This window comes from Macaca fascicularis, chromosome 2 (assembly GCF_037993035.2).
Source record: "Macaca fascicularis isolate 582-1 chromosome 2, T2T-MFA8v1.1".
Taxonomy (NCBI): domain Eukaryota; kingdom Metazoa; phylum Chordata; class Mammalia; order Primates; family Cercopithecidae; genus Macaca; species Macaca fascicularis.
In genome coordinates, this window is record NC_088376.1 from 12,648,042 (window position 1) to 12,661,655 (window position 13,614).

Sequence of the window (13,614 nt, forward strand, 5' to 3'; positions counted from 1 at the left end):
GAAGGTAGAACAGGGTTTGGTATAGGACCGTTGTTAACGAAGATACACAGGTTTTCCTAGTTAGTGAAGTGTAACTACATGCTTTTAATAGTCCTATAATTAATAGGAAGGTATGTACTTTAAAATTGCAAACCTCATGAATGAATGAAATGGATGCCATCTTATTTTCAGGACCCTTTAGTATTACGACAATAAACTACAGTTGGTTAAGTCTTTGCTACGGCATATCCCCATGTGATGGCAGTTTACTTATAAATACTTGAAAAACCTTTTCCATGCAGTATTCATGAGATAGTGTTTGAAAGGAATACAGTGACACATGAGAAAACACACATTGGAAGACATAGTGAACCAAACTGGTGGTAAAAACATGACCTTCCTCCATAAGGTCAAATAGTTTTATTATGATTAAACACTACAATACAGTATATATCCATTAAAAAAGAAAACTCTATAATGTATATAAATTATTCCTTCAATTCATCAGTTCTTCTTTTCCATTACAGCTTTGGTACAATGTGATTTAGTATATAATTTTTAAATACTTTTAGCATCACAAACTCAACACAAAGTACAAAACTAATCCAAATTAGGGATATTATAATCTACACAGTGGTATTCAGTGGTAGGAGAAAATCTTACCTTGATGAATTCATGTCACTAGCTAAGCTATAAAGGCATACCTAGCAGACATGACAGAAATATGCACCATTAACCAGCTAACGTGTATATTAGTCTTTGTTTATTTTTTTACAGAATACCAGCAGCAATCATTTGAGTGTTGAGTGAATAATTAAGTCCTCAGCCAGTTTTCCCACCTTGTTCCTTTTCCATCAAAGGCCATGAGAAATATCTGAAGAAATGTACCACAACCAGAGCTCTCAGAATTTGACCTGCCAACCGGCATTGCTCATACTCGCACAGTTTGTTCTGCAGCTAGCCGACATCACTGGGACAGTGCTGGAGGGGCAGTGTGGGCCAATCAGCCTAAGGTTGTTCTGAGGGGTGGGCGGTGTGACATTACAGTAAACAGGCATTCCAGTGGCTGGGAGTGACCCTTGACCTGCCTGGTTAGGTAGCATGATTGGCTGTTGGTATGACTGCTGGGGCAGTCCTTGAGAACCCTGGGTCATTGGCACCTGTAAAAAGACACAAGCAAGAACCCTGTATGAAGAGGCTACTTTTGGTCTGTACAATAAACAACATGGTGTCATGAAAAATATTCAAGCTTTTGAGTTAGACCTAACAGGTCATCAATTCCAACTCTGCCATTTATTGGTTGTTTCACATTAGGAAAGTCACTTAGCCCCTCTGATTCCCTAGTCCATTGCGATAATGACATACATGCTTCAAAGTGCCATTGAAAGGATTGAAGGGATGGTGTACAGGGCCTGGCACACTGCCTGGAATGCAGCAGATGCTCAGAAGGTGTTAGTTCTGACTTCCCTTCTCTCTCCATGACCTCTAGAAACTATAGTCTAGATCTTCCACTCTGGGTTTCTCTCAGTTTGAAAAGCCATGTACCCTTTCCGATTTTATGCAAAGTGTCCTGGAACCCTCCATAGTACAAAGGGCTTTTGTCCTGGGCACCCACTATACTCTCAACCTGCAACTTTAGAGAACACTTATTGTGGAGCTACAGGTAGAAGTCAATGCAACGTGAATCAGAATAGTAGGGTAGGGGTCCTAGGATAGGTCCTTTAGGGTCAGAAGCACCTGGTACAGTTAAATTTAATTATTATACCATTTCACTAACTCTTTATTTCTACTTCTGGGGTATTTCATAATATACAGCACAAAAGGATATATAACACTTTAAAAATGCTTAACTTGGGTTTAGTCCAGAGAATGCAGTTGTTAGGCTCCAAAAATGCCCTTTACATGAATCTGAGATGCCATATTAAAATCTCTTATAACTTAAATTTATGGAAAAATGAAGTTTATTTGGATGTGTACAAAAATGAATGGGAATTTGTCATGAAGACTTTCTACCAATAAGCAAAATGCAATAAAATTTCCAAAGATCTTTATGAATAAAACTGTAGACTAATGCATTTTCTTCCATGAATATGAAGTTATACGGAAATAAATTTAGCAGAGCATTCAAAAGCCACAGTAGTGATAGAAGCATATCTTTTGCATTTTCTACTTTCTATTATAATCTTGATTCAAAGTAAATTATCAACAGTTATGGGCCAAGAACCCACTACCCAGCCAGCCACCCAAACCAGGGACATATCCACAGCTTCCACTTTGACAAATGCTACTTTATAACACAATTTTCCAAGCTGTTTATGAGCACCTGATAAGAAGACATGGTTGGGTAGGAAACCATCACGCTTTGCACCGGAGTTCCTTGTTGGTTATTCATCACGTTCTGACTCTGAGGTGGCTGCTGCACTCCTATTAGGCCTTGGAATCCCTGTTGACCAGACAAGACTGGCTGGTAACCTGTGAAGAAAAGAGATCTTTTGAACTGGTTGTGCCAGAAAGAACACAGAGATGTTTCATGGGGTAAAAGTACTAGTTCAAAAGGCAGCCTTCAGACATCTCAATCTCCACATTCAGAATGTGTTATCAGATGTTTATTCCATAAGAATGCATTTTTTCTTTCTTTCTTTCTTTCTTTCTTTCTTTCTTTCTTTCTTTCTTTCTTTTTTTTTTTTTTTTTTTTTTACTTCTAAGAGTGAACAAGATTATGGCTTTAAAAATTAACTGAAATTTCTATTGTTATGCAGAATGGTCTATTAAACACATGTGACAATGATAAATTTTTCATGACACAAAAACAGAAGACTCTACTTATACCAATTGACTACTATAAATTACACCTTTCATATTTGGCTTTTTCTTTGGTTTTGAGGATATTTGGAGAATTAACAGATTATCAAGTTATTTTAAAATTAAATTGACTCATTCCTTTACTATCCTCTTTTCCCAAACAATCGCATTTGACACATAGAGACCATCAAACAGCCCATTAACTTTGGATGAATTCTACTTTTTCATGTCCTAGTGAACCACATGATTCGCTACCCTGAGGAATTCACAATAACCACTGCCTTAGACAAAAAGGCAACAGCAAGCGGAACGCGTGTCATACTTTTATTCTGTTTTGCCACTAGCTTCTGAGAGAATCTTTTGGTAAAACACTCCAATATGTGACCAAGTATTAATACATATAATAGATAATACAGAATACAATATTCAAAAATTTATCTGTTCGTGTCTTTCTGGGTGGGTCAGTTTGTTAGCTTTCATTTTTTTTTTTTTTAAGTAGGCCAGAATTGATTTATTCCGGTTATTTAAATCCTCACTTCAATGAGTGGTTTCAAATGCATCCTTATAAAGGAAGCCTGTGGATTGCTCTTGTAAATGCTGGGTAGAAAGTTATGATTTAGGTGAAAATGACACAATGGTGGAGAAATGAAAGAGATTCACTTTATGCTGTATAATAAGTTCCTTCCAGAGCTCACATTATTAACCCTGTAGAGTACCTGAGAGTAAGTGGAACTGCTATCGTAATACAGTTCTCTGACAGAAAAGAATCTTCAAGATCCTAGATTTTCTTAACACAAATATGAACTAACTTTCACAATAGGATTTTGAAAATTGAAGCCGAAAGTTAAAAACTAGCTAATCAATATGCATTGTTATATATTGAGTGCCTCTGAGAGTCTTTATATTAAAGGACCACATTATATTATAGTCTTTATAGAAGACAACACTTAACTATCCTTGGATATACAAAATATATCTTCATTCATTTCAGAAATATTATGAAAATTTGGCTTGCAAATAGTCACTGAATGAGGAGATTGGCTCAGTTCATCAAATGAGATAGAAGCAAGGCATCCTCGGTTTGGAGAACCGGAGAGCAAGCTTGGGAAAAGGCCAATTTGGGAGGTCTGACCTATGCCTACAATTGGCGAGCAGAACCAGTGTGTAATCTAAAAAGCTACCCTTTGACCTTCCTTATGTGTCCCATTGTTTTACATTCTTATTACTCACCGTAAATCATCTTCATAATGGTTTCAATTTACTGAATTATTTTAAATTATTGTAAATACACCACATATTATGAATATAATTAAGGGTAGTGACCACATTTCCTTGAGCTACATTCTGTCCACAGTAGACAGTCAGAACCTTCCTTTAATATGCTTGGCAGGTCCATTTAAGACTAATAAGATCAGCTCAGAGTTCTGCATAGCTACAGTGTTTGAAATCTGTACAATAAGGAAAACCCATCAGATCTGGGAACAAGAAATGCGATTAATCCCACATTACAATTTTCACTACTTCTACTTCTCTGTTCTCATTTGCAGAGAGACGTGAGAGACAATTCTTTTGACATTAATTGTAGAAAATTGTTTTCGATTGTTTTCCATTGTCTAGGTCTCCCATTGTGATTCATACATCCAATTGCCCTGAACAATTCCAAGGCTATTTTACCATTTTATTATGACATTATTCCAAACCACATCAAGCTCTTTGTAGCATGAATTATTATATACATAAGAAAATAACTTGGGACGATCATAGAAAACTTATAACCAACAGACTTCCTTCTGATTTAGTTCTATAGCAAAGGGCAGGCAATGTACACTCATTCTCAAGTCCATATAATTGTGAATATAATAGGGCCTTACTTCTGGCTGAAGATTGAAAGCACAAGTTGAAAATGAGAGGAGTGCCATTTAGTACTTTGGATTATATTTGTTTATACACTGAAAAGCCAATTGGCCTCAATGGATCTTCACAGAATAGATACAGTTACAATGTAAACAAACAACAACAACAACAACAACAAAATATGGAGAGGAAGGGAGGGAAGGAGAAGAAGAAAGTGGGGGAAAGAGGAGAGGGTTGCTTAGTGTCTGAAAATTATTTATGTATTTCCTTATTGAATCCTTCCATCCTTTCACAGCGGCATTTGTTTCAAAATAAATTAGGTGGCCTATGAGATTCATTTAACACACCACCTTCTAAACCAAAACTGGGTGAAGGGAAAATAATAGAGCTGTTAAGACATTCAGAAAGCAGGATGTCTTGGTTGGAAGAGGAAGCAATCCTTAATATCAAATAATATTTAAGGAGAGAAAAAGAGTGGGCAGGTTGGGTGGCCCCAACCCAGTAAAGGTGCAGAGCCTGTGACAGCAGGATTCATCTTTGCTGCCAGCCCAGATGCAGCTGCCCTGCCGCAGCATCTCCTTCTCCAGGCCTCCTCTGCCTGATGATTTGTAAACTTTAATATTCAGTTATGCATAGCAATGGGCTACCAGCTCTACATTGGGGTTCCCATGGTAAACACACTTAAGGCAAATGCAGATTTATGTGGGGAGTGAATACTTTACCATTTCAAAATGAAAACTTGAGTGTAAGGAGAGCCCAATTTGTATTCATGAATCCCATTTATTTCTCAATTCTCTCTCCAAGCAAGAAATTTACACCTGCAATGGTTTAATTGGGGTTACTCATTTCTTTAAATTATGTCACAGAAGGTAGATCGCAGAATGGTCTTTAAGACAGGCAGCTGTCTGGATGAAAATCTGAGTTCTGGTCCAGAAACAGACAAATAGAAATAAAACAGCAGTGACCTACGAATGAACCGACAGTGCCTGCCTGGGACACAACACACCCGAAGGCAGAGATGGCAGCACTGGTGGGAACTGCTTATCTTGTCTATTCAAATGAGAAATGTGTTCCAGTTTGTCAATTCTTAGCTGTGAAATGATCACTTTTTCATATTTATTGAGGATTAGCAAGATATAATGCATCTTACAAAACTGAAGCAACAACAGTATCTGCCCTGTAGGCTTGCTAGAGATGACAAAGACATTAGCTACTTTTATTATTTCTTTTTCAGTCAAGATCGATTCAATTTTCAAGTCACATGTGTCATCTATTTTCTGGAGGTAAAAAGGTTAGGAATGGACAAATGCCTCCTAGCAAATAAAACAACGCACTTGGCAAAGATCGAGGAGTTTATAAGATTTAAAATGTCTGCATTGTATCAATCTGAAAATGGAATAGGTTTTCTACTAAAATACAACAGTTGCATACTATTTGTAGTTTGAGGGCATTTTGTTAATATTCAGTCAAGAAAACATTTATCTTCATGTAGCACAATTATGAACAATTAGAATGTAAATTGATTAGGGATTGTAGATTGGCATGGTTGTGACTGATATGATTTTAACTCTTACTTGAGTAGTTTTTTACAGTTTCAATATTTTGGAAATGAATGAAATGACAGACACAATAGTAGTGTCTATCTCTGCATTTCTATCATGCCTACTGTTAGTTATGGAGGTTGAAACAGGAAAGGGAGTATAGTGAAGAGGGCAAATTTCTATACCAAGCACATTTCTTCAGAAGCTGGCCAATTCTCACAGCCTCTCCTAATCCACCCAAGAAGCGTGATATACATGTGTTTATTAAACGAAGTAATCTTAATATGGTAGAATGCCTTTTCAAACGATTCGACTTAGCAAGCTGCTTCATATAAAAATTACTTCTCTTGAAGACAAGATATGAATATTTCTCCAAATTTCAAAGGAACCAGCAAGAGCCTTGATTCTGAATCAAACTCTGCTCTTTGTACATGGTGTGAGGTAGAATTACAGTAGCTTAGCTTAATGGTATAGCTGGTGAAGAATATGAAGAAGAAAACTGCTTATCCAGAAAAGCCCTGTCCTTCAGCTGCGGTTTTACAGTTTGTGCATTTGGCCACTTTATAATATCTGCCTGGGGCTGTTTTCTTGGCTTCATGTCAATTCTTCCGCACTTCATCTTCTTTGAGGATTTTCCATTATAAACTAGCTATATTTGTTGATCACTTACTCTAAGCCAAACAGCGAATTAAGCCCTTGTTACGACAATCCTAGAAGGCAGTCAATATTACTAAACTCCATCTGCAGAAGAGAAAACTGTGACTTAGGAGGATATAGTAACTTGCCAAGGTCACACAGCTATTACGAGGAATTGTAGCTAAAATTTAAATGGTGGTTTTCTGACTTTGGCATCCTTGCTTTTCTGTGCTAAATTGTAGTACCATTTATTTATACATTCTGCTAGTTCACATAGCCCTCACATCATCCCTTTTATGTGGTAAGTATTCATTGACTGCTTATTACATTGCTTTCTCAACATTTAAAACAATTAAGTAAAAAAGATAAGAATTATGCTCCACAGTTTGGTGAACAAGATTTTATTAATATCAAATAAAGAAAAACAAGATACATTAAAGGTAAAACATGATTACCTGTCAGAATTAACTCATATCACTCAATAACAGTTTGAAGGCTTGTTACTTAGAGAGCGAAACACAAGGTAGACAGTTGAGGGGTGAGGTATGGGTGGGGCTATTCAAACAGATTCTCGTCCCTTCATTTACTTCATTTCCAGTCAGTGATACTACAGTTTTTAATTACTAGGACCATTTCAAATAATGGCTTTCCTCACAATCTTTGAAGAGACTGTATTTATTCTGGCTTGTTTTCTCGAAATAATCTTAAAATCTTGAAATATGCAAATAGCTTAATTCCACATTAAATATATGATCAATTCAATGATTTGACTGTTCCAGGCTAGTGACTGCCTCTGGGAAAGTAACTTGGCCTTTAAAAACAAGAATAGTATTTATATTATTTGAAAGATAAAAACAGGTTTTAAAAAAGAAGGTACACAGGGACTCTGCCTAACAACCTGGGATATCAGATGAAGGCTTGGAGAAATAAAGACCCCTTAGGCCACTTGGAGATGGCTGTACTTTTGGAATTCATAGACTACTATCAGTCTACTTTCTAATTCTGTGAACGCTATGGATTTTTTTCCTGTCTCATTTCATTACTGGGGCACATCACCTTTAAGACAGAAATATTTTCTAGCTTCATCTCTTGATAACCTTGTGGTGTTCATGGTAGTCTTAGGTGGAGAAAACAGATACACAGCTTGATATTTTAGTATTGCTACGGTTTTGTGAAAGAGGAGTCATTGCCTTGCCTCAGAAAGGTGAATTTTGGGGTTATGGGTGTTCCTGCCTGCAACTTCTCCCTCATGTAAAGCCGAAGAGAGCCTCCACAGTTTCACTCACAATGAAGCCTGTCAGAGCCAGGGGTCCTTGGGCACAAGGAAGGCATCAATTTTACTGGCCTTTATAGACTCTATCTTACTCTAATTCAAACCCCAGGAGATAAATCCAAGGAATTACAATGTAGACCAAGTGGTCTGGCAAACCATTTGGTTTGTCACAGTTTGTTAATTTTGACAAATAAGGTGTGACTCTTTCTTTTGCCTATATGCCAAACTCCTCCCAATTTACGTAATCTAAAACCCTAAGTGGAGCCTTTTTTTTTTTTTTTTTTTTTTTTTTTTTGAGATGGAGTCTCACTCTGTCGCACAGCTGGAGTGCAGTGGCACGATCTCAATTCACTGCAACCTCTGCCTCCCGGGTTCAAATGATTTTCCTGCTTCTGCCTCAGCCTCCCAAGTAGCTGGGAAAACAGGCATGCACCACCACACCCAGCTAATTTTTGTATTTTTAGTAGAGACGGAGTTTCACCATGTTGGCCAGGATGGTCTCAATCTCTTGAATTCATGATCTGCCTGCCTTGGCCTCCCAAAGTGCTGGGATTATAGGTGTGAGCCACCGCAACTGGCCAGGTAAAACCTTTAAAATAAGAAAGCCATACAGACTAGACTGGAAGATATTATTTTTAAATATGTTTAAAAATTAAGATACGGTTAAAATATATACTCTTAAAATCATAATTAGGAACTGTTCTGTTCATATACATGAAGTAAAATAGCATAATGTGGTCCTGAAATATTTTTTAAAGACGATGTACAAGAAATTGCTTTTTTCTCTTTGTCTTTCTTTTTTGCTAAAGTTCATTATGACTTCTTTAATCTTTGACATAAATGTCTTTTTTGCCTTATTTATTGGCAGTTGCTGTATCCATCCTCTTTATTTTCCTCACCATTTATTGTCCACTGGTTTTAATTCCTTAGGAACTTGGTACAGGATGACCTGCAGGGAGTGTGCATGGACATGGGGGTAATGCAGTAGTCATCCTAGTAATGACCAGTCTATCCAAATGAATTTGAGGGGAGCTGTGACAGGCCCTAAGTGGAACTATGCTTCCTGAAGCAGTAGTTTTTCTTCATACTTCCTCTTTTGCTCATTAGCTTTCATACTACACAGAATGTAATTCTTAAAAGCCTCTTTACTGTCCCCTGAGAACATTCATGCATGGGTCATTTTCTAATGGCAGTACACATCAGATGAACCATCCTATTACTGCAGGCTCGGGGGCCTCTTCACTGCAATTATACTATCCTGATCCATGTTATCACAAATACAAAGCTGGTTTTCTTTCTTTCTTTCTTTTTTTAAATCAGGGCAAACATGAGACACATTGTTAAATGACTAGAGGAATGGATCATGCACGGAATTTCAATGAATGCCTCCAAGGGAAGCCAGCATTGAATTCCATTTTAAATGGAAGAGGCTGTCATATTATTGAAGTAATTCTCTGAACTTTCGTGGCCCATAGTGCTGTGCTGACATCCAGAGAGCTTCAACAACCCAGAGGGAGAAAGACTGCATGAAAGACTCACAAACGTTTTACTTTCTTAATGAGGTTGCGTGGCTTAGAAGAAAATGTGGCATTCTTGCACCTCTAGCCGTCGTGTTAATTATGGATATACTGAAAACCAGGCTGAGAGGCAGCAAACTACTGCTGAGGCAACATTAAGAAGCTTTTTCCCCAGACCAAGCTTGGGGCAAAGTCAAAATGGAGATGACTCTAATAATTGTCCCCATGATAATATTCCTCCTGGTAGATATTTTCATTGATGAAGTGCTGTTGGCCAGCTGACCACAGCAAGATAATTATGAAGTCAAAAGTCACGAGGTCAACATCATTGTGATCAAATTACTGTCATTGTTGCATGGTTACAGGATGTAATCTAGCCTTGGCCAATTATCTTGAAGTAAGTACTATGGCCACAGATTCAATCTGTAGAAATCCACCTGTCATTACAACTGAAAAAAAAAAAAAAGAAATTATTTCATAAGCAACTGATGATAAATTAAAAATGCCCTCTTTATATAATAAAGCATTATACATTATTATTCCCAAGGAGTCAATGATAACTATCTTCTTCAATTACAGACTGGCAGGACTCTTGCTCAAAGATTGTTCTAGTGGTAGGTTTAATAATAATATTGTTCTAGTGGTAGCATCTACTGGGAGGCAACAGTAGTTTTCTAGGGCAAAGACAATGAAGACATGAACTAAGGGAGAGGGCATAGGAATGGAAAGAAGAGGCACAGAGAGTTATTTAGGATATGAACTGTCAGAAACAGGAATCTATGATTTCTGGTGGTATCACATGGTTGATGGACATGAGCATGAATTAATTTACTGCATTGTAATCATGAATATCAGTAGTCTACTGGAAAACTGTCTCCCTGTAAAACAAAAGCCCTAATTTGCGGTGCTTGCTGATTTCCCTAGTGTAAATATTCCCACCATGCCTACTTTCAAGCCTCAAAGGGCTTAGCAACCAGTTGGCAAAATTCCTGATTTTTCAACAGTTGGCTCTTGTGAGCCAGCGTGAGATAGCTCTGGCATGCTAATGACCTAATATTCAATGTCAGGCAATCATATTTTCAGTTCACATAAATTTTCGTCCCTTTGATTCTTTTTTCCACAATGTTATTGACTATTTCCTCTTGCCATTTGGTGTAAGAATGACCATAAAAGCCATTTACAGAGCTTATACAAATGGTGGAGACAGGCCATAAACAGAATCTTGCAGTACACTTGGATAGGCACCTGTCTTCAACTCTAGAATCACTGAAGAAAGAGTATTTACTTCTATTGTGTGTAGGGATAAGAGAAGCATGCAGTAGAAAGCTTCCAAGAGGTCATATTGAACCTAGCATTAGAAGATGAGCAGATATATGCTAATGGGGTAGGGCAATGTGGAAATAATCAGCACAAAAGAGGCATAAACATAAGGACCAGCATGTGCAAAGAGCAAAGGTACAAAAAATATGTTCGAGAATTGTAAATATACAGGCATAGCAATAGGTTAGAAACAGGCAGAGGAAGTAGAGGATAGAAATGGAGCTAGGCTCAAATCCTAGAGTCTTGAAAAGCATGCTATAAAACTGGAATTTAATGCTGAAAGACTTAAGGTGCCATGTAAGGTTTACAAGCAGAGCAATGAAATGATGAACAGCCATTTCATAAAACTTCTCCATGAGACAACATGGGGTTGTGTAACTGGCAGTAGAAAGTCTACTGGAAAGCAAAACCAATAATCTAGGGCAAGGATGATGAACACATGAAGTTAAGACAAGGGTGGCAGCAACAGAGAAAAGAGACATATCAGAGAGAGAGAGAAAGAGAGAGAGATGTAGATGTGAAGTGTCAGAAACTGGCATCTATGAGCTGCAAGGAGGGTGTGACAGAAATTAAAAAAAAAAAAAGAATAAATTCCAGGTTCTAGTTTGGGTAAGGAAGTGGAATGCAGTGCCTTAGCTATAAATACAGAAAGAACAAGTATATAGAGATGATCAGTAAACACACGAACAAAATGTCTGGGGTTTGGAGCTCAGGCAAGCAGCCTGTTTTAGAGGCATAGATTTGGAAGTCATCAGGACATAGTTGCTCTTAAGGGCAATATATTTATGAGTGGGTACCAATTGAGAAGACTATCAAAATGGAGTTGTAAGGCACAACCATATTCAAATACTGGACTGAGAAAATAAAATCTGGATAGGGGAATGAGGAGTAGTAGGAAAATGAGAAGAACTAGAAGAGAATGGTATCAAGGAAGAAGAAGTAGGGGAGTGTTTCAAGAAAGAAAAATGTGACAATGACCACAGTTGCAGAACTGCCAAGGAAGAAAAGAAAACAGACCCTACTTAAAAACAAAACAAAACAACAACAACAACAAAAACAAACAAAAATAGTGACCTCAATAAAAGCAAGGCTAGCGATGGGTACATCAGCCAGACAGGAAGAAAAAGAATTCCTTTGAGAAGCTTGAGAAGCCTGGCAGTGAAGCACCATGCTGGGCAGAGAAAGGAGCAGAGAGCCAGAGGGAGGCATAGGGTTGATGGGATTTTATAGTTTTGTTTTTCTTCCTCTTTTAATGTGTGATAGATGTCAGAATCAGTATATTTTAAAAGAAGAGATTTAAAAAATGAAAAACCTGGGAAAGAGTAAGAAAATCTATGAACCTGTCATAATTCACAGCGCATTCAGCATCAATGGTTGCATACAACCAAGAACACTGGGATTTGGGTGACAGAGAGTTGAACTTTCTCTCTGAATCATCTAGTAGCTCTCTATTTCACCTACTCCTACTATATACCCTATTTGATCCAGCAGCAAAGCGTCCTGGATTTTTTCCTCTTGAGGACACAAGACAGCTCAGAGAGCTTATTAGGAGTCATAACCAAATGCTATAACATAATTCTGGGAAGACAACAGAAGCTACCCAAGATAACTTCTGAGAAGAACCTGAAGGAAATATGTGCTTATTTATTTGATGAACATGATTAGTGTTTTTTGATCCACATGGAATTGCAATAAGCCAGGGAAGATTTGGTTAAAGATCAATCAGAAGTCCATGGTCCCACAAACTCTTCACTGCAAATTAATTGACAGGATCAGTTGATAGGAATAACATGCTCTATATTATTTACTAAAATGGACAATCAGCTGAAATTTCCATGAAGAGAGTGAAACAGGCTTCAGTAAGATATTTTCTACCATACTATGGATACATACTATTTGAGCATATGTACGTACAAAATGCTAAGTGCTAATGTTTTCAGGATCAAGTTTCCTCTGATTTTTCCTTAAGGTTCAGGTAGATATAATCAGTCAGTTTTAAATTTCAGAATGCCATAAAAAAAAAGGCCCACTTGTTTACATTTCATTACAACCCAACAGCAATTGATTAGTTCTAGGTTATCTAATGTATAGCTCATTGAAAACAACAACACAACTAAGTTTGATATAAATGTATGTATTTTACCTGTAACCAATGTTTTCCAAGGAGAATTTGGGACTAAACATTTTTAAAGTTTTCATTCTAGTTAGAGTTGGGGAACATGACCTCTGACTCTCCATTATTTTGTAATTTCATCAATATCACAGCAAAAATTTACCCAAAGTAAAGAGTGTGGGCACCAGATGGGTCACAACCCCAAGCAATAGCCAAGAGATACTTTCTATTCATCTACATAATCAACTAGATCATGATTTTCCTTGGTAACAGCAAGAAGAAATATCTTTAATCTCACCTTATGAGGAACTGTTATTTAAAAGGGTTGTTTGATCTGGCTTGAGACAACAATCAGAAGTCTGCAGACTTGTCCACACAAATACAAATGTACTTATCTTTTCGGCTGGCTGGAACTGGAGGCTATGGTCAACACTCAAATCAGATTTTATAATAATTAAAGTGAAAATAAAACTAAAGGACAAATACCTGTCCTGAAGACTCTTTCAATCATCCCTCTGGGGCAGGCTGTTTCCATTTTGACTAGAAGTTTCATTCTTTTAATGGCTTGCTCCAGGGTAA

The 13,614-nt window shown here is 37.3% G+C and overlaps 1 protein-coding gene across 48 annotated transcripts in view; it reads right to left on the reverse strand.

Annotated features, from left to right (window-relative positions):
* Window positions 1-357: 357 nt before the first annotated feature.
* Window positions 358-13,614, reverse strand: part of ARPP21 (cAMP regulated phosphoprotein 21) — a 157,427-nt gene continuing 144,170 nt past the window's right edge. For all 48 annotated transcript variants that reach the window (XM_074030826.1, XM_005545490.5, XM_074030824.1 and 45 more), the window contains 2 exons: window positions 2,303-2,451; window positions 358-1,139 (listed from right to left, as the gene is read on the reverse strand). In XM_074030826.1, coding sequence (XP_073886927.1) covers window positions 882-1,139; window positions 2,303-2,451 — 407 coding nt within the window. In that variant the 3' untranslated portion in view covers window positions 358-881. The remainder of the gene's footprint in view (window positions 1,140-2,302; window positions 2,452-13,614) is intronic.